We start from the raw sequence: 22,439 nt of genomic DNA on the forward strand, positions 1-22,439 counted from the left end.
GCTGTGTTCCACTCACCAGCAGTCTCAAAATCCTGTGGCGGGGGTCGTGGGTAGCTGGCGGGTGTCAGCCGACCCTGCGCTCTAGCTACCCCGGTGCTGTTCCAGCCGGATGAGGCCTGTGGCCCTACTCAGGCCGGTTTCTGCTTCCCTAACTAATGCAGTCTCAGGTCCCTCGCGCAATTCATCTAATCTTATTTGTTGAAAGCTATTTCTTAGAAGAATTGGGGGAAAACAACAATTTCCAGACATGTCTAATCATTTTTTTTTAAAAAAATAAGCACTAATTATACCTCTCTTCCTCCCACCCCAAGAAAATTATAGCCTATCCCCTTTAGTATGAGGTGGTGTCATTTTCTCTGAATTAAGTGTATTCTAGAGGAAAACCTTGCAATTTAGGATTAGTTAGGTAAAAATAATGGAGACTTCTTGAAATCTAGTGAGTGTTTATAGCAGGTGTTGCTATACATAACTCAAAATCCTGTTGGTTCTTATTGCAGATGATAGGTTGCCACATACTTAGCAACTGAAAGCAACATATATTTTGTATGTCCCATGTCCATGGTCAGCAGTCTCACTACCAGGTCCTCAGGTCTTTCCCAAAGATGACAGCATGGCCTTGTTCCACATGTAGCCCTCTCTAGAGCTTAGGGTCCCCCTTCAAGTCTTCATGGTCACTGGCAGAATTCAACATTATGGCTTTAGGACCAAAGTTTTGCTTTCCTTAAGTCTCATTACTCTAGATAGTACACTAGAATTAAAGGTTTGGTTCATTCACAGAAACCCTTACCAGTTATTATTTGTGCAGTAATTATATAACCCTGGTGCATAGATAATTGGTAAAAGAAGCATTAATAAGGAGTTAATTTCAAAGTAATGTGAAAAAGCCAAACTATTTCAAAAACAAAAATCAAGGTGGATGTCCTCTAGCTTTCAACATAGAGTATTTTACTTGCATTTTGAAATTTCATCTGGTCAATTAAGTATACCAAACAAATTAACCAAATCATACATTATGCATGTAGAAAAATATTAAAGTATATAACAAGGAAATGGGCTCAATATAAGTCTTTAAAAATTGAAAACACAAAGTAATTTTGAGCTTCATGACAGCCTTAGGGTTCACATTACTTAACTGTGATAAATTTAGATTAGACATAGTCTGGCATGTTGTTCTTACATGCTGACTACGCTTCTTCCCCCCGTAACTCTGTCAAGAAGGATTTAAAGTGTGTGTGTGTGTGTATGTGTGTGTGTGTGTGTGTGTGTGTGTGTTCGTGTTCACACTACAATGTGTATGCAGAGGTTAAACCTCCCACCTTGTTTTTAGGCAGTGTCTCTCTGTTTGTGCTGCTGTACTGTGTGATCCAGGCTAGCCAGCTGGCAAGCTCATGCTGTAGGAGTTGCATATATATTCATTTGTTTGCATAGATCTAAGCATGCATTGCTCCACCCTGTCATAGGAGTGCAAGGACTAAGCATGCTTAGCTCCACCCTGTCATAGGAGTGCAGGGACTAAGCATACATGGCTTTACCCTGTCATAGGAGTATGGGGTCTAAACATGTTTGGCTTTACCCTGTCATAGGAGTGCAGGGACTAAGCATACATGGCTTTACCCTGTCATAGGAGTATGGAGCCTAATCATGCTTGGCTTTATGTAGGTTTGGGGATTTTGGATGCAGAACCTCATGCTTCTTTGGCAGTACTTTGACCACTGGCCTTTCCCAAAAGCCCATATTTTGCTGTTTTTTAAAAATCACTTAGCAGCTTGATCACTCTCTACCTGTTACTGCCCAAGTTGTACTTAAAGTTCCATTTTTACACACCACACACTGAGGAAAATGAACATTCTGAAGAAATCCCAGCTTTCTTGAATCAGTCATTTGCTCCCTTCAGTTCAATGCCATGATTCATGATTCACTGTTGGAAAACAGTGATCCCATTGTTCAAAAAACTGAAATAAAATCTTCAGTCTTCAAAGTTTTGAGATTTTCCACTTCTGTTCTGTCTCTGTGTCTTTCCTAACATGAAATTCCGGCATTTGACTGACTTTAAAGTAGAAGAGTAGGTAGCTCAAAACTTCCTTTGTGCAAAGGAGGTTTGAATGACTTGGGAGATTTGTCAACACTTAAACGTTTTATTTATTTTTTTATTTGAAGGCCTGCCTTCTCCTAGTGTAGTTGAATCATAATACCTTGCTTGGGTCATTGGCAGTGATTGTTCACCTATGACCTCAGTGTACCCTAGCTGTGAGCATACTGGTATGGTGTGGTCTGTGACCTTTTCAACAAATATAATGGATGCAGCCAGGACTGACAGATTTGTTTTTAATTCAGATCAATCAAACAGGGGTTGACCTAGAATGGATCTGACTTAGGAGTATGAATAGCATGAAATCACACAGCTACCCATTGTGTACTTGTATCTGACTAGGAGTGTACTAATTTGTTCTTCTCGAGATGAAAATCATGAATTTTGTTATATCAAAGCATCTGTGTGTGAAGTCACAGGTAAAAGTGCAAGCCATACATGGAGTTTAAAGAAGAGAGAGGGAGAGGAAAGGAGAGAGGGAGGGAGAGGGGGGGAGAGGGAGAGAGAGAGAATCTTTTGGGACCCTTCGGTACATTTTAGACTCTTTGATCAACATATTTATATTAGAGAAGACCTAAACAGACACACTTCATACCCAGATGCATTTAGATAACATTTTATAGGATAACATTAATCTCTGATTTAACAACAACAACAAAAAACCAACAGAAATGTTTAGGAATAGCCTCTCTATATAAAAATACTATAGTTCATGGTCCTAGGAATTACTCATTGACAGTTACATACTAATATCAATAGAGCAATTACTTATTTTTCTAGTTTGCCCAAGTAACTCTCAGATAAGAGTGGAAAACCCATAGGTATACATGTTTAAATGACTTTTTTTTTCTTTTTCTGATGCAGTGCAGACCAATTTTATGCTGGAAACTTGAGATCCCAGATTTGTCCTGTGATAAGGAGATTTGACGTCATTTCCTTTATTATATGTCCAAACTTCTGTTGTCTTACCTGGCACGCCCCCAAATGAATAGACGACTCCAGTTGTGCCTGTCAGCACAGTTGCTGAGAACACCACAAATCCAGTAATTACAAGGGACTGTTTTCCCATTCTTCCCCCAGTATTTTTTTTTCCAACGCATTTCCTAAGTTTAACATGCTGTGAAAACCCTAGACACTAGAAAAATGCTATTCTTTAAGACAAGCTTTTCTTATATTTTCTTAGCATAAGGTTGATATATGTTCATCATAGGAAGGGCAAGTGAGCAAACGGAAGCCAGGAAACCACAGAAAGTTAACTTGCTGAGAAGCCGCGGTTACAGTGTACGCACGGCTTCCAGTTCTTTCTCTGCATAGAAAAAAGGACACAAATTATGTTGTTCGTTCTGTGATTGATGTACTACAACACCCCATGTTGTAATTGGCTTTTCAGTCAACATTATATTATAAATATCTCCCATGTTGTTATTCTTTTACAGTAGTCTTTTCATTGGTTAGACCATATTTACTGAACCAGTCCCAATTGCTTGCATTTTAAGGATTTTTTGATGTTTTTTTTTTTTTTTACTTTTATCTTTTCTTTTCCTGTTCTATAAATAATTCACTGAAAGAACATCTGAGCTGCTATTATCAAGGGCATTTTTATGTTAAAAAAGCTAAATTATTTAAAGTGTAGAAAAATGCTTTGGTGCTGAAATAAGGTTACTGACAAGACAAAATGATTGCATGCGAGGCTGCCTTTGTGTGCCTAGGCCGCCTCCTTTGTAAGGGTCCCAAAGGTCACAGACACGTGACAGAGTCACTGGAAAAGTTGAAGCCTGTGGAAGTCAGATCTCTGTTACTATAACAAGTATAAAAAAAAATGGAGCTTTTGAAAAGGTCCCAGAGGATCTAGTTCATGATCAGGTAGACCTCCCAGGTAGTCCCAGGTAGACTCACTAGTGCTTGGCAGCAAGGCAGGGAGAATATAAATAAAACTACTTTTCTTTAGCCAGGAAGCCAGAGAGAGCGAGAGAGGGAGGGATCAGATCCCAGGAACTCACTCAGTAGTCTCCCCCTTGACCTGCCTCTTAAAGGCTCCCCCTCCTCCCAGGAGAACCACTGTGGATGGGAAGATTTTAACATGTAACACACAGGTCTTTTGCAGAGGACACTGAAGACCCAAGATACAGAAACCCCCCATAGAGAGAAGACCAACAGTCCCCAAATGCACTACGATTTGAAACAATAAATTAAAATAACTTACAGAACCACCTGAAAAGGGGGCCATCCTGTTACTGATTTGTTCCTGTGACAAATTCAAAGCACTTTAATACAAATTTCCATTTACAGATTCCATTTTATTTCTTCCCCCCACCCCCACCCCCCGCCACTCTCTAAGTGTTGTCTTTTTGGGTCACACACGTTGTTGCTCTGTAGAGTAAAGTTACCTCACCAATCACCCCTTCTTGCCAGGCTTGCCATCTCCAAGCACACTGAAGAAGTCTGAGAAGTCTGGTTTCAGCAGCCCCTCCCCTTCGCAGACCTCCTCCCTGGGAACAGCATTCACACAGCATCACCGACCTGTCATTACAGGACCCAGAGGTGAGTCGCTCCCCCAGAGATCCATAGGGTCTACATCAGAACCTTGAGCTCAAAGTAGCAAAGTGGGAAGACAGTGAGGACTCCCTATAACTATTCTGAGGCAATAAGTGATCTAATTCTTATATTTGAGAATAGTCTTAGAATTTTAGGGACCAAAGAGTTTTTGGCATCCAATCTATTGCTCTAAAGTTAAAAGACACAAGCTTTTTTGGTTTGAGGGGCAGTAGGCCAAAATCAAATGTGCCCTCAAGCTGTATGTGTGCATGCCTTGTGTGTAGGTGTTTGGTGAGTGGTTTTTCCATGTGGTCAGTTGCCTATTTTTCAAGTGACAAATGTGTTTCAGTCTCCTGCCCTTACCGAGTCACTACAGATATGTGGCGTTCTGTGTTGAGGTTGTTTGCATCAGGGTGCTGACGAGTCATCTTCATTCCCTCCTTTTGAAGTGGTAGATAGTTTGTCTGGTTTTCATTGCAATGTTTTCCTTACTTCAGTCTCATGTGCTTTTCAGTTTATTATTAAAATGTGTCCACAAGAAATATGATTTGTATTTCACATTAAAGACAAGCCTTAAACCCCTAAAGGATGTCAGCAAATCACTTAACTTGATCCTATTGCAAAATGGAAATATTTACTAGTTTATTTATAAAACTCAGACAGTAGGAATATGACTGTCACCATATTTGCACCCTTCCATCAGGTTGTCCTTCAGGTCCATTATCTACTAACTGACATAAAAAAAACACCCTGGAAAGTTATGGTCTGATATCTACTTTGTCATATACCTGGGAAAACTGAATTTTCTTGCATTAGCTCATGTTAGGCATGCTGAATCCATTTGTGAGTCTGAATCCATTTATGAATACTGTCATAGTCCCAAGAAAGGAAATATTGTAGTTGAGAGGGATATATAAAGTACATGTGAAAACTCTCACTTAGAAAAAAAAAGTGCTCTGCCATGGGAAGCAATTGATATGTCAAGAAACTCAATTGCTTCACCCTTAGAGATACTATGCTCATTAATATAATGTGCTCTTCTGGATCTCTGACTGTTCCACGTTTGTATCTATAGTATAACTACAGATGCTTACCATATATACAAACATGCATACACACACACTCACTCACACACACACACACACACACACATGGATATGGATACACACACACACACACATATATATATATATATATGGATATGGATACACACACACACACAGTCTTATATCTTACACAATATATCTTATACACACAATTTTAGCACATGCGGTCAAGTATACTGTGATGAACTTGTATCCTGTCAGTGTTCAGAAAGTCTAGGGCTTTGCACATTTCAATCTTGCTGCTTTTAGACTATGGGCCCTCAGCTTGTGCTTCTTTGGACAAAAAGCTGCCTTAGCTATGCCCTCCCTGTATCCCTTCCTGCTTCATAACCTCCCACAGCTCTACAGCCTGCTTCTCCTCTGCCTTTGTCTTCCATTCTTAGTTAATGTTCAAGTCTGGTCCCCACCTGAAATAAGATTATCTAGAGACAAGCATCTCTCACATATTTTACATCTTTTCCCCTCACCTAGTGGGCTTTAACATAATGAGTAAATTAAAGGTAGTTGAAGTTCATGTAAATACACACTCAAAAGAAATTCACCCCCTACCCCAATCGTCACACACACTCTGAGAATTTCTCGATGCTCCCGAAGAAACAGCAAGCACTTATGTAAAATCTTCTATATGCTTCGTTAGGAGCAACAAAGCTGGTGAAGGACCCCAGCCTGTCATCTAGAGAAAACTATGTGTGATGATCTAAGTCTTTGGTACTAGATGCTAGGGTTGGTTTTAGTTTATGCTCTTCTGACCACTTCGCTGTGTGCATTGTAAACGTAGAGACATGTGGTTTCCTAAGTCTAATCTCCTCTCTGACAGTGGCTTTCTTTGTGACTTTGATGTACATTGCTTAGCCTTGTGGCCTCAGGACCATCCATACCCTGGGAATAATACTTTGACATCTGTATCTCTGTTTAGTTACGATCATGTAAAGGGGTTAAGTTGTATTGGAATAACCTGGAACGAGGAAAGTTATTAAATTTCAATGAAACCATTTTTGTCATTTTTGTCACTGTAACATTTACTGGGCACTTTAAGCTGAAGATTGAGCCTCCCAAGACTTTCTTTTGCCATTACTTAAAGTCATAACCATTATGATGTATCCAATCATGACAATGTAGTTTATCCATAGTAACTGAAAAGAAAACCTTTGCTCTTCGCTCTGTTGTTTCAAAGGCTGTGAATTTGTCTAGGGATCTAATTCAGTTCTGAAACGTGTTTCACTCACAGCCTGTTTTTAGCTCTATACCTTGGGTCGAAGTCTAACAGTATCTGATGAGAAACTATAAAAATTACTTAAAACAATTCTTTAGTTAATATATTATGTATTATATAAATATAACCTAAAATAAATAAAATATATTAAAGACCAAAGCAAATGGGTCATAAGTTAGATGGATATGTTTATTAATTTTTCCACATAGAATTAAATTTTGGTGGAGTATTTGACTCTTCAGGGTATAAAGCATCTTCATTATTTTTAGAGTGAATCAGTATTTTAATGTCTATCAGTGCAAAGAATGTCACCTCACACTTTCTCTCTTTCACACCCACCCACACACACACACACGTATATACACATATGTGTATATATAGTACACATATATTTAATGTCATTCCACAAATTATTAGGAAATTTGCCCTAACTTTAAAGCAAGAAGTCATTAAGTTACGTTTTATATAGCTCAAGTCAGAAATTCAAACAACTTTTAAAGCCAAATATTCCAATGTAATCCAAATATTTATTAATATGATACCTACATACTGAGAAACGATAGTAGGAAAACATTCTTTGTCTCCCATAATAAAATCATTTTGCTTCTGAAAGAGCAGAGACCTTTGTATATAAAAACATTTCGATTGCTGGCATTCAACAGTCTCAGCTCAGAACTGAGGTGTCACAGGTGGCATTCACAGGTGTGGGGCGTAGATGCCTTGTGGAATGGAAAGCACATGTTCACTCAGAACCAAGGCTGCGGTAGAGTCACGTGATTGACCCAGGCGAACATTGCAGAAACAACTTGGGTTCGTTGCCTATATGATTTTGAGTTAACTTTTTGCTGATGCAGATCTTTTAGTACTGCCAATTTTGCACAACCCCCACATTTAGCCATATGATTCCACATGCGGATGCAACACACAGGTTAAGAAACTAAGCCCTCAAGCATTTGTCCCACTCTTTTTATATTTGTTCATTTTGTGTATGCGTGGATATGCAAGTGTGTATGTCTGTGTGTGTATAGCTATGGGTGTATAGGTCAATGGTGACTTCCAGGGGTCAGTTATCTCCTTTCACAATATGGAATTCAGATATTAAGCCCAGGTCATCAGGCTGAACAGCAAGAGTCTTCACTAGCTAGTCCATTGTTCCAACCTTTGTCTGACTCCATTAGAATTATTTGCAGTCATCATCAGTGATGTTTTAGAGTTTCTTAAAGATATGAGAGTTCTTGAAGCTTATCTTTCTGCCTAAAGCCTTGTGTTTCAAAAGTAATGAGAAATGACACTTTAATATTTCACACCGAGGAAAGCAACTGTGCTTTAGAGAAACTGGGAGACCAAATGCAAAGAACTGGGCTCTAGGAATCATTTGGCCTAATGTTTCTCAATATAACCTAACAATGTGTCTACGGGTATTGGAAAGATACCATTAAGTCATGACTTAAGAGAATTATAAGCCAGGCTTGGTGATACAGACCCAGAATGCAGCAAGAGACAAAGAGAGGAGAATCTTCAAAGCTCAGTAGACAATAGAATGTGTTTAAGGCCAGCCTGGAGAACTTAGTGAGATCATATTGTAAAATTTAAAAATAAATTTAAAAAATGGTTGTGGCTATAGTTCAATAGTAGACGGCAAGTCTCCCGTGTGCAGGGCATGCTGGCCCAGGTAGAGTCCCTGGTAAAAAACAAATAAAATTTAACTGTTAGTATAATTCTGTGCTATTATGACACCAAATGATATCAAGGGATGAAAAGTCCTCTTTATGATTTGGATATGGTTGGTTCCCTAATGTTTCATGTGGTGGAACCTTTGTCCCCAGTGTTGCTGTGTGTGGTTCCTAGTACATTTAAGAGATGAAGTCTAGTGCAAGGTAATTATGTCAGGAGCTCCTTCAAGAGTAAACTAATACTGTCTCCTGAGAAAGGTCAAGGTCTGGTTGGTAGGAATAGATTCATTCCTGATGGTGGGTGTTAGAAAAGGCTTAGGCCTCACTGGTCTCTTATGCTCTTTCTTATACGCATGATACTTCGGTACGTGATCATTTCTCTCTCAGCTTCTCTGTCATGTTATGACAGAGCCAGGGGACCTTCCTGCATGGCAGTCACTAGTCATCAGAATCTAGAGGCGTATAAGGATCTCTTCCAGCACCCAACCTGAGATATTTTGTTATAGTAACTCAGAACAGACTAGCAAAGCCAGAAGTCGGAAGGTGCCTCCGCTCAGTATGACCACCACACTCCTTATTGCCTTCCATCGACATTTTCAGCTCAAAGAAAGGAGATTATGAGGTACTAGCTCATAACCACTTATAATTCTTCTCTTTTCACATTTATTTACTGTGGATACGTGGGCATATTATGATACACAACATGCATAAAGGTTAGAAGACATATTGTACAAGTTTCTCCTTCTGCCACGTTGGTCTCAAAAATTAAAGTAGGGTCTTCAGGCTTGGCAGCAAGCACCTTTACCCATTGAAACATCTCACCAGCCAACTGTTACCTTTTGTATGGTCCCATGGTCAGAACTATACTGTATGATTGGCTCTAGCAACAAGGGACGGTCCAAGATATAGATGTCAATTTTTAGCTAAATGTAATCATCAATATGTATAAAATTGGGGTTGTATGAATTAGTAGATAATGGAGTAATATATTAACAAGCAGTTCCTTATGAACTTGGTATGACTTACAGATAGCAATCTGAGCTGACCAGAGCCAAGACCAGAATTCATCTTGTTTAGTTTCCTGTTCAGTATTTCCTAACATTTACTCTGCCACTAGGGGTTGGGGAAAGCTGCCTTCATTTAAACCTTCAGTTTGTCCTCTCATTTAATTAGTCCAAGACATGATGTGGCCACTTAGCTATTTTGATAATCATGAGTAGCCTGTGTTATCACTCTGAGTTGTTATATAGCTAAACTTAACAACTCATGTATCTTCCTTCTTTCTTCATTAGACTTAGCCTGTAGTCTCTTGCTTCTAACGAATTCATGGTTTCTGTAAGGCAAAAGTCACTTCAAACATTTTTTATGCCATTCTGGATTTTCTACATGTTAAAATCAACTTGAAAACTCCTGGTACCATCTGGTGACCCATTAATTTTTCCCACAAATGTTTACCAAGTGCTCACAACAAACAAGATACTCTTACAGCTACTGAATAGAGGGAGCAAGTGCAGCCCGATTCTGGTCCCCAGAGTACTTACCACGTGGCAGATGAGGGAAGAGAAGAGCCAGAAGTTGTATGGTGGTCTGATCAACCCTAATTGGAAAGTCTGAAATCAAAAATGTTCAAAGTATAGGCTTGTGAGCACAGATGAGATACAGCCTGTGTATCACCTTGGTGCTCAATATTTGGTACATTTCACACTCTCAGGTTAGGATTGTTTCATTGGTAAGTATATACAGACATTCTCAAATCTAAAGTGAAATCCAAACTCAAAAACACACAGTGCCAAGCATTTTAGAAAATGGACTTGACCTACACTGTGCTAGGAGAGGCACCAGATGCCAGGCAAGACAAAGAAGGGCATCCTCATGGGGAAATACCATGGCATTTGGCATTGTCAGAGCACAAACAAGCATGATGCTTAACCCCATCTCAAGCCTTTCGCCATCTGTTTATCAGTATGCAAAATAGAGAGCAACTGAAAACAAATAATTTTGTTAGATAACTAGGTACTATGAAATTAAAATGAAGTGATTGCAGGTGTGGCTAAACACCACATCTTTGTGTGTCTGTGTGTGTGTGTGTGTGTGTGTGTGTGAGAGAGAGAGAGAGAGAGAGAGAGAGAGAGAGAGAGAGAGAATAGTTTAGATTTCTGAGACTATTCATAACATATACCAGAGCAATAGTCACACAAGACCTCCAGAATCAAGCAAACAGAGGAGAGCAAATCAAGGCCAAGGGACCCCACCACATACTCGTCAAAATAGAGTGCTGTAAAATTGTATTCATCAAATTAAAATAGTCATCATAATTTTGTTTTCTATGTAAACAAAAATGAATGCCCTGTGCCTAAATGCTTAAGTGATGCTATCTTCTCTAAGAGTGTGGCACTCTGCATTTCTGAGTTTGGATTTTATTTTAGATTTGAGAATATCTGTATATACTTACCAATGAAGCAACCCTAACCTGAGAGTGTGAAATAACTTAAAAGTAGAATTCACCAGGCTGCCCCTCGTGTATGCACGATTCCTGTGTCTATTGAGAACCTGCCACTGATTTTCAAGGTAGATCCATTCCTTATGTTTCCACCAGTGAGGAAGGTCCATACTCTAGTCAAGCCTCACTACTATCTTTTTTATCCCAGTTACGAATGGCATCTCATTGTGTTCCATTACACTTCCCTGATATTAAACAATGCTGACCACAAAATAATAATAATAATAATAATAATAGTCACTATTTTTTCCTAGTTGTTGTGCAGCTTTCAAAGAGTCATGCTAGTCTCTGTTTAGGGAGGTCTTCCAAACTTTACATGCTCGAAAAGATTTCTAAGTTCATGATCCTCCTGCTCCTTGTGATGAAACATCTGAGTGGCTAAAGTCAACTCTATCTCCCAGTTTGGCCAAGAAAAATACACTGCAGAGAATTATGAGCATGAAGACCATCTTCCTAGAAATCAAGGTCACCATGAATGGTTGAAGAAGTATGGGTTTGTAGCATGCACAGACAGTAAGAAAGCAACAAGGAAAGAGAGATTAATATGAAGGCAGTGGTTTCTAAACGGCAGCTACCATGTCTTTTTCTGCTCATCACTGAATTCCCTCCCTCTACCTCATGAGCACTCAATAAATATTCTTCAAATAAATGAATGAATGCGTATAGGAACTAATGGGATGTCCTTCCCACCCCGTTTGGTGGTAATAATAATAATTTATTAATAATGTTCAGGAACATGTATTTTGAAGTATTTGTAGAAGTGCCTTGAATGTGCAGGTATTCAATATTTGTACCTATTTGGTTTCAATTTAGAATTTCTACCTTGGCCCTGGAAAGATGGCTCAGAGGTTAAGAGTATGGTTGCTCTTCCAGGGAACTCTAGTTCAATTCCCAGCACCCACATGGCAGGTCACAACCCTCTGTAACTCCAGTTCCAGGAGATCTGACAGCCTCATACAGAATACATGCAAGCAAAATACCACTGCAAATTAAGAAAAAAAAAAAAACAAAAACAAAAAACAAAAACCTTTCTACCTTGGTATGTATTAGGAAAAATTAGCTCAAAAATTTGGGTCTCTTTAAAAAGGCACATATTTGCCTGTAGTACTATGTTTCCATCCACTGACAAGCTGGAAGGAGAGATATACCCTGGGGTCCCATCACTGTATCCATGACCCTGCACTGTTGGCACAATCTCCCAAGGGGTAATTTCTCAGGCTTTCCCCTGTCATCTGCAAACTTCTTGGCTGTTTAGGAAAGCTTCGTGAACTTAGCTGTGGACCAGTTAGCTGATGCTCAACTGAATCTAATTTGTTTCTCCTGGGTTACTGCAATTGAATCATCTCAAGAAAATGAGAAGTAATTAAGTACCTGTTGCAAGCACAGTGCCGACATCCCCTGCCAGCAGACAGACGCACGGTGTTTATTTATTATTGGAGTTTGTCATCTGGGAAAACATGACATCGCCCTTCTCCAGGAGGAATTACTCCAGTTGCTTTGCAAATCCAGGCATCACAGACCTAACAAGCTCCACTCTGGGGCATGGGCAAGACAGGAAAGATTTGGGAACACAGAGTGAGCACACGTGCAGTGTCCAGCTTCACAGGGAAGCCTCGTCCAGGGGCCTGGAAGTTACTGGACAGCAGAGAGGAAATGCAGCATTCTCACAAAGGCTCCTTAAGTATCAGTTCAGGAAATTATTAAATTCATTAGCCAGATACTTACAACCAGCTATTACTGCCCAGCCAAAGGAAAAACCAGAGCCAGCAAATGTTTTAAAACTACAACTAAACAAAAGTCAGGAAGCGTGTAATTAAAACTGTACCTTTATTGTATTGTAAAGAGTTTCACTGTGACATGGAAAATATTTAAAGGAGAAGGCTGTTTAGCTAATTTGTCTGCAAGTGAGCTGCAGAATGGAGAACCATCCTAAATTAACTGTAAGGCCACCCACTGAGCGATCCTCATAAAGGGCCAGGGCAGCTCAGCTTGGTTTTGTGTAACTGTTCAATAATTACCAGATAAATGCATAACTCAAAGCTCTATTACACTAATAATTTGTATGAAGATAGATGTGTGGGACACCCTGCTGGGTTAATTTGTCATCCTGCAGGAAACTTTAAAGAGAGCTCCTCTGTAGTGGGCTCATGTTAATATGCTGTCCAGGGAGGACAGGTTAGAGCAGGGGACCACTTGGCTCCTTAATCTTTTCAAGAGGCACAATGAGAATGGGGTGATTAGCTTAGTGGACCCCACATCCACACTCATTCCGACAAAGGAAGCTGACTCCACGCATGTCTGTGGCAGGGTTGTTCGACTGAAGGAGAAAGAGGGATTCACGGAGCCACGTCCACATATAAGTGGTAGCCGTGGCCAAACCCCCTCACTGATACCAGATACATCAACTGTAACTGGCTTTATAATCAAATGAGTCCCTGAGCAGCCCTTTCTTTCTCGTTTAGCTTAACCTTCCCTTGATTCCATGCTTAAGAATCATTTCTAGGGTTTTTTTTTTCAGCACAAAAACAAAAATTTGAAATTGAACTTGTATCTTCTCTTTATGTGAAATTATCTCTCCCTCCCTCCCCTTCCCTTTCTCTGTCTTCCCCCAGCTGCTGTTTCGAATATAAAGCTCACATTTAGGCATCAGTGCAGGTTTGAGGCTCCTCTATTGACAGAATCATAAATCATGTTCAAGTTAAGTGCATTGCATTGCCTGGAGCTGAGCCTCTGCAGTGTTTAAGTAGTCCAGCCTATCACGCACGGAGCAAGGGAACACAGTCTGGAGGACTCTTCTGTCCTGTCCAAAGGACTGCAAGAACACAGTCACTCTTCCGGACTGCGTCCTTTGTGTTGGGAGCGCTGGTGCATTTAATCATCAGTTGCTTCTCCACATCTTCCCAAAACTTCTGTTTGCTTCCATGAAAAGCACGTGTGAGAACATCAGAGCTGCCTGGTTCTCCTTCAGTAATAAAAGGCCTGGAACAGAAGGAAGGTCTAAAAGGAAACAAACCGTTTGACCTCTGAAAAAGTAATTTAAACAGAAGTGGGGAGTGCCTAGCAAGGTGCTGTGCCTGGCAGTGGAGTTGACCACAATAGAGTCCAAGTCCTTCCCAGCCATGTGGGCTCTATGTAAGCCTGTGGACATCGTTTGTCTTCAGTGGGCCTTTGTTTTCCCACTTTTGCATAATTGGAAAGCATTGGAGTGAGGAGAGTGAATTGCCTGTCCTGTGGAAGGAGGGACTTGGAATGCAGTGTGTGTCCAGTAAGTGGCATTTTTCTCCCAGAACCCCCTTGCCCTGAGAACCTCTGTTGTTCTCTTTGTGTTTGCATTCTTGAAATGATCTCACACCCTCTCGCTCCTGACCTGCCGTCTACTCTTGATCTAGAAGTAACCTAGAACAAACTGGAAAAGAAAAATGGTCTTGGGAAAGAGAGCAGACCCGGGTTCCCTGTGCTGCACCCCCCCACACACACACACACATACATACACACCCCGTATGTAGAAGAAGAGTGAACTCCAAAGTAGAGCAGGTAGCCCATCACTTCATGTCAGAGACTTCACCCAGAGGAGCCTTCTTTATCTATGGCTCTCATTAAAGGGGGAAGTATGTTTGTTAATTGGGCTCTGCTCCTTACAGAGTCAGTTCAGCAAATAATAGTTGAGCCTTTGTCTGGCACTAAGAATAGAGGCCCAAATGGCCAAGCTCAAAAGGCCATCCCTGCCAGTCTACCTAATAGAGCAGACATCATTGATGGGGAGGTGATAAATAACCAGAGGACAGCACCAGCACCAGCTGAGCAGCTGGTGGAGATCTTAGGCTATGATTATCTGGTTCCATGGGCATCTTCTGTTGACATAGTTAGAAAACCTTGTCATCTTTAGGGAATGTCACTAGATCTTCCTAAACCCCCAGATTCCTGAGCACTATAATAAAAGCTGATTACAGCTAAGTACTAGACAGTGAACGGTGTTAAAAAAAGACTCTGAGAATTCCAACCAAATTGCTTAACCACCCTTCCATTGACTAGCCACAAAAGATAACAGGTTAGATTAAGCAACTGAAAAAATCTAGGAGAGTATGCCTTTGAGTGGACACACATCAAGGATACAGATCATAACATGCCCCCTCCAGCCCTCTCACTGTGAGCCCCATCACAGACTATGTGTCCTCATGTTGTAGCACACAAAGTGTGAACAACTTCACACTTAATTTCCACTACCTTGACAATCCAAAAGGGAAAAGAATGGCTTTTCTACAACACATCTAGAAAAGCGCCTACCACCAGATTAGTCTCTGACTGGCCTAATCAGGATCATTTGCTCACCTTTTAGACAACCTTTATACCTGCAAGATAACAGGATGTCTCATTGTGTAGCCTGTCGTCTATAACCACCATCAGAACCAGGTATCAGGGTTGCTAATCACATAACCTGAGGCTGAGGGAGAAGAGCTCTCCAAAGAAATGTTAGCACTCCACTTACAGAAGAAAGGATGAGGACAGCAGGGTGGGCAGAAAACCAGACCAGTGCATTACAGGAGGGAGAGATGGGAGCTATGCTGCTTGGATAGCTAGGCAGCCAGCAGCCATGCTCACCAGTTCACGAGTTGGTTCTGCACTTCGCACTTGCAGAGCACAGGTAAAACGCAAGCTGAGAAAGCCATCATCAGTTCATGCTCTGAACCTTGAATTAGTAACTTTGTATTAGTTACCTTTTCAGTTGCTGTGGGGAGATACCATAAGCAAAAGGAACTTAAGAAAGAAATGGTTTATTCTTGCTTCAGACGGATAGAGTCCATCGTGGAGGGGAAGACATGGCAGGAGCAAGAAGCTAGCTGGTGACATTTTCATACACACAGAAAACAGAGTAATAGAAGGCTATAAACCCTTAAAGTCTTACCATAGTGAAGTACTTTCTCCAGCAAGGCTGTACCTCCTACGGCTCTATAACATTCTCAGACAGTGCCACCAACTGGAGATCAGGTGTTCAAATACATGACCCTGTGGAGGATTGTCACTCAGACCATGGTGTATGCGCAGCTTCATTCATAAACAGTTCAACTCTTGAGTCTCAGTTTCCTAATGCCACTGTATACTCTGTATTACATTTCATATATCTCATCCCCAGAGATATTTGAAGGATAATAAATATCTCCAGTCTAGTTCGAATCCTGTTTAGCCTGTAGCAGATTCTCAGTATGTTTGTTGAATGGGTGGGCTGACTAAGTACCTCTGTATATTCATTCTTACCCGCAGAACAGTCTTCTTTTTAGTGCTGTTACACACTTATAAAAAGAAGTGTGCCAGTTTCGAAAGTTTAAGCAGCTTTCTGCAGATTATCCAAAACTCTGTGCAGTTTTAATCCACAGCAGTTGCTTTCTATAATCCACATAGAACAGAGGATATCTGCCAAAGGGAAGGAGGACCAGGAGAGGCTGGCCCAGCACAGTGGATACTAGAGCCAGATGGTACCAGACTTTACATGCTGGACCAACACTTTCTCCTCTTGAATAAAACTCACTAATATAAGGAAGAAATACTCTAATTCTGCAGGATAACTAAAGAGACTTCACATTCAGGAGGGCATTCAGAAGTAACCTGTAGCAATCACATTCAACAGCACAATCTTAAAGTGTGGTCAGCCTGATGGTTGGCAAGGAGAAGTGCTAAAAACTAGCCCTTGGCTTTGCAGTTACTGTGCTACCTTAATTTCTGTGATAAAATGCCTCAATCAAAAACAACTTGGAGAGGAAAGAGTTTCTTTCACCTTAGAGCTTACAACCCACCATGGTGTGAAGTCGAAGCAGGAATCTGGAGGCAGGAACTAAGGCAGAGACTATAGAGGAGTTCTGTTTACTGGCTTGCTCCCCTGACTGCCTCAGCCTGGATTCTTAGACACCCCAGGACTGCTCATGGGGAGCACAACTCACAGTGGGCTGGACCCTCCTATATCAATCCTTAATCAAGAAGATGTCCCACGGTGTTACCTACAGGCCAATACAATGGAGACAGCTTCTCAATTAATTAAGGTTCGTTCTTCCCAGATGACTGTAGCTTGAGGCCAATTGACAAAAACACCAAGTAGCACAAGGATTTTACTTGCTTCTAACTGATATGATTTACTTGCTTCATACTGAATGGAGATAAAGACTTGCGAACATTCCGATTCCCAGCGCCTGTCATCCATGCAGCCATAGCTTCTGCACAGATATGGTTGCTAAAGCTTTCTTGCAACACTCAATCTGCCACTCCAGGGGTCTTGAAAGCCCTCAGAAGATTCCCACCTGCTCCTGTTAACCACATATTCATCCCTTCAGTGATGGGATGGTTTTTTCCCCTCAAATTGTTTTGATGTATTTGACATTCTTCATCTCTTGTCTCATAGTATCACTTGCATATGACATAGAAGTCTAAGTTCCCTTCATAGAGCTGGATTCCTGTCAACTTTGCCTATTAAATTATCACTCTTCATATCTGCGATAGCCACAGCTGTAGGGTGCTGTTTGAACACATTTCACATGAGCCACCATGGTAGCTTATGCAATTAATGTGGGAATATGGTCAGTTCAGAAACCCTGTCAGGATAAAGGCTGGGGCTCTACATCAGACCTTAACCCAGAATACTCCATGTCTATAAAACTCTGGATATGCTAGCCAACAGACCAGATGTTCCCTGTAGCTTATTTTTTAAATATGTTCTTTTAAATGGCTCGTGTTCTATTGCTTTCCAGTCTTCTAGATTTTAATTTTATTACTATGAATCAATTGTACTACGTTATTTGTAAACATAATTGTTGATACTGAATTCCATCAACCCACTCAAAATTTAAAGTGGATGGGCCTCCAAGTATTTTGTTCAAGTTCTGTTTCGGAATGAGAGAACCAGGGGAGGGTGACTTTGTGCATCCTTGTAAGCCATATAGGAGCAGAAACTTAACACCCAGGTGTCTAAATAGAAAGCTTTCCCCAAATATGCCCTTGGTCATAGGAAAGCCAACTTTTGTAGCAAGCTTGTGTTAACTGTCTAAGTAGCCCACACCCCGGGGCCCTCCATGGGCGTGATGGTTTCTATGTTAGGAGGCATGCCCAGAATCTGGATAGATCAGAAGGCAGTAGGAATGACAGATGTGTCTACATGGAGAAAGAAGAGGCCGGTGTGAACAGTCAGAATTAACACCCAAAATCAGAGTTCTAAGTAGAAAAGTGTCTACAACAAGATGGCCATGTAGTTCTAAACATCTATGTTGTCTCACAGCCTGCGTCTTAGGCAAAAGTAGGAAAGATTTTTTTGTTCAGAAAAGAAACTTTTCAGGTTACTGAATATAGTTCGACTCTAAGATCAAAGGCATCCCCACTGCTAATATTGTATTTGTATTTGGTTATTTGCAGAATTAGTTCTGAGATGCTTATGTCATATGCAGTCTGAAGCTACTCTTTTAATATCCACATACTCCTATGGAGACAGGCAGAGAAAGGCACTCTACTCCCTGCCCCCAACTCCCAACCTCCTATACGATACAGTCTATGTACAGCCAGCACTGATCTGAGGACCCAGGAATAAATTCCAGTGTCTTACTTGCCTGCCAGCATCCTCTCCTGCAATGCAATATAACAGTAGCAAAAAACAACAGTAGCAAAAAAAGAGTAGTAAAATTACAAGATGCTGTTTGTGGATCGTCGTGTGAAATGGTGAGGCTTCCCTCTGAAGTCTATTTATGAAGAACTGGTCACTGTGTGCAAAGACTAGCAACCTCAGCTTCTTCCTCCCAGATGTTGACAGCCGGAGACTGCTGGCATAGAGAGACCTCTTTCTGAGATTAGTTAACCCCTCCCCCAAGTGCTGTACCTAATAAACATGCTGATGTTCTGGGTTGCGGCAGGAACTGATCCCAGATTTCCTGTACATGTATCTGTGTGTCTGTCCTTTCTTCACTCTCTTACTGCCCTTCCTCGGTGTGCTGGGATGCAAGCTGCATGAGCCTCAGACAGTCAAGTCTATTATTCTAAGACCCATGAGTCGTATCCTATGCTGCATTACTCTTCTGACATATATGCTTGGGATGACATAGATGGCAGTAACTAGATCAGAACAAGGCACGCTAAATAATGGTGAGGAAGAGGCATGGAAGGTGAAGAGGAGGTTTGTGGAGGCATGGAAGCCATTCCTAAAGCCTTGAGAGCATAAGAAGACCAGGACCTGACAATGGCTTGTAAACAAGGGACAAAGAGACCAGTGACTGACCGGTTCTCTGCAGAGGTCAGAGGGTGTGAGAAGGACTAGAACTACTGAGTCTATACCAGGTCAAACCCAGGCCTGCCCTATACTTTTATTGAGATTATTAAGATTTTATTGAACATAGTTTCACCATTTTGCTAATGGCATGTCTGTAGCAACTTCTGCAGCACAGAGTAGAATATTGCCACAGACCTTCAAAATATCTATTCCACCAGCATTTCTCAACCTGTGAGTCTCAACCACTTTGGGGACTGACCGATCCTTTCACAAGGATTACATATCAAATATACTATATGACAAATATTTACATTATAATTTTATAACAGTCACAAAATTACAGTTATGAAGTTGCAACAGAAATATCCTTGTGGTTGGGAGTCACCACAATTTGAGGAACTGTACTAAAGGGGTGCAGCGTTAGGAAGGTTGAGAGTCACTGATCTCCAGACAGGGCGTCTCCATCATGCTGGAGACCAAAACCCAGAACTTTGGAAAAACACAGAACATTTTCCTCCATAAGCTGTGATGTACTGCTTGTTTGGTTGGTTGGTTGGCTTTTTGTGTGATATGGGGGAGTGGTCACATAGGAGCCACCGCCTGCCTGCAAAGTTCAGAGGTCAACTTCATGGAGTCAAAGGAAACAGTTAAAATTAATTAAAATTGATAAAGAATATAAAACAACTTTGGCCTCTCTTTGTTGGAGGAGAGGAGATCTGTTTTTTCCAAGAGACGAACACTCTGATCTTCAAGTGTTGTAGTCAGAAAGATGGCTTAAATTTAAGTAGACTCATTCAACATCTCCATGTTGGAACAATGCAGTAGCTTACTGTTACCGCATCTGAAGCAGTCGTACAGAAATGCTGCCGTTTCACAGAGCATCACGAAATGTGAGGCTTTCCCCCTGTGCCTTTCACATGCTTCTCAGTGACACTCACAGTATGGACTGAGAGTCTTGGAAAAATCTGAAGAGCCTTAGCTTGCTTTGAGTCACATGCTTTGTTACTTAGGAAAGGCTCAGCCTCCTAAGTGCCGAGTAGCAGTTCCAATTCCTCCCTCCCTCTGTCTGTCAACATAAATCACGCAGCTCCAAACTTCTCAGCTTTCATAAATGGCAGGCCTGATTCATGCATGATTTATCAATTATAGCTGTGGGCCATTAGGATAGATTTCTCAGCTTCAGGTAGGCTGCTGTGGGGTTGTAGGGGTTGGTTTAGAATTTCTAAAGAAGCTCTGTAGTTGACAACCCAAACAATACAACTTCCGTTTGCCCTTGTTGGGGGCTTTTTGGTTTTAAGCAGGATTTTTTTCTTATAATTTCTTCTCCTTTTGGAGCTTTACCTTGGTATCAAAAAAGAAAAGAATGTTTTAAGCAAGAGTAGTCGGGAGTTCTCAAAGCCACTCTTTCTTGCAAAGAGCTCATCTAGATCCTGCAGACAGATGGGTGGCTGTTCCTCATGACAGCCCAGCAGAAGAAACAACTTGGAACCTCACCTGTTGCCCCTAATGATTAATGGGCAGATGACGCTTGGCAGATTCTGGGCTTGGGCAAGCCCTTCATTCTTGCCAGGGAAGAAACCTCTATCTTGAAGCACTTGGAGGAGTAGATTTTATGGCTGTGTCACCTCTGGACGGTTTTTTTTAATGTATCCTCTCCTAGGACAGAGTAGGATCTGAAGGCTGATCCCAAAAAGCAAGAACTAATGTCTCTATGTAAGCTGTGAGAACCTACAGTGGGTCACAGATGAGGAATAAGTCAGGACAGTGGCAGGGCTGCATAGAATAACATGGTTCAACACACGGTTCTTGGAACTTGGAAGGCTGATCCTGGAAATCATGAGAAGAAATGGCATTTTTCCTAAGATTTTAATAAAGCATAAAGATACAAGGTCTGGCTACCCCCCAGTACCATCCTGTTTATGTACTCACATGCACTCTACTAAAGCATGAGTCTAAGAGGTCTCCGCCCTGACACTGGGCTGCGACACCAAGCATCACTAGTGTATGGCATGTCCCTCTACGCAGTAATTACCTTGGCCTTCTCCTCCCTAGTCCTGGTCAACTCCAATTTAAAGGGCGGAAGCCTTTTTTACTTAAACATATGTTCAGTTGTGTTAGACTTTTAGCCTTCTCCTTCTTCAAATTAAAAGAGATAATTTTATATAATTAGAAATTTCTGGAGACTGGGGAGGAGGGAGGCCAAGACAATCTGCCTGAACATAAGTGATTACTGGGTCCTTAGGAAATCCTTTCTCTAAATGTGTTTGTGGTAACTTTGTGTGTGCAATCACAGATCCATTTCCTTCCTCTCCATCTTATTTGAATTCCCATGAAAAACCCAAGTTGTTGTTGTAAGCCAGGTTGGCTACTAGCTAACGGTTACGCTAGTAGTGAGAGCCATTCAAATTGGAGTGTTCCCAACAGACACTGTGTTGCTCCTGGCCTGGGGTATTGAGAATACTAGACCCCAAAAGCAGCCAATTTGGTGGTGTCTTTTAATTCACAGTATTATATTAACATCAACATGGATCCAGATGGATGCTCTGTAATAAACTATAATCACTGGAGAAAAGGCTATATTGACTCTCAAGTAAATAATGCACATTTTAAAGGATCTAAATATGCATTTACATAATGTACCATAATTTTTTATTGTGTCAACTATTCACACACACATCCATCAGAGATGTTTCTCCTCATCAAAAATTTGAACTCATAACACTCTATGTATTCCATTAACATCATGCCAGCTTCATAATGGTAGTTTCTCTTCAACACAGCTTGCCCCAGCCATCTCAAAATTGATTGTTTGGTTGTTTTCACCCCAATAACTCCAACTAAAATGATTTGAGACAACTTAGATAAAAACTTAGGTACACTAAGAACATCAAACCCAAGGGAAAGGGGAAGAAAAAAAAGAAGTAAAAAAAAAGAAGAAAAAGATTCAGTCTTAACTCTGGACTTTTAGTGGTCCTCAGTGTCCAGTAGAAGAAGAAGATTATCCAGAGAAACACCAGGGATGAAATGGTAACCAACAGATCTTTGTGATGTCTATAACAGGTTCTCTCTGAGGAAATTAAAAGGTCA

General features: G+C 41.0%; 1 protein-coding gene across 4 annotated transcripts in view; it reads left to right on the forward strand.

The window, feature by feature from the left end:
- Positions 1-22,439, forward strand: part of Nfia (nuclear factor I A) — a 321,691-nt gene that overhangs the window by 262,720 nt on the left and 36,532 nt on the right. For 3 of the 4 annotated variants that reach the window (XM_029476037.1, XM_029476036.1, XM_021161211.2), the window contains one exon: positions 4,502-4,630. The exons of the other annotated variant lie outside the window; for it this stretch is intronic. In XM_029476037.1, the coding sequence (XP_029331897.1) occupies positions 4,502-4,630 (129 nt within the window). The remainder of the gene's footprint in view (positions 1-4,501; positions 4,631-22,439) is intronic. 4 annotated transcript variants of the gene reach the window in all.

This window comes from Mus caroli, chromosome 4 (genome assembly GCF_900094665.2).
Source record: "Mus caroli chromosome 4, CAROLI_EIJ_v1.1, whole genome shotgun sequence".
Lineage (NCBI taxonomy): Eukaryota > Metazoa > Chordata > Mammalia > Rodentia > Muridae > Mus > Mus caroli.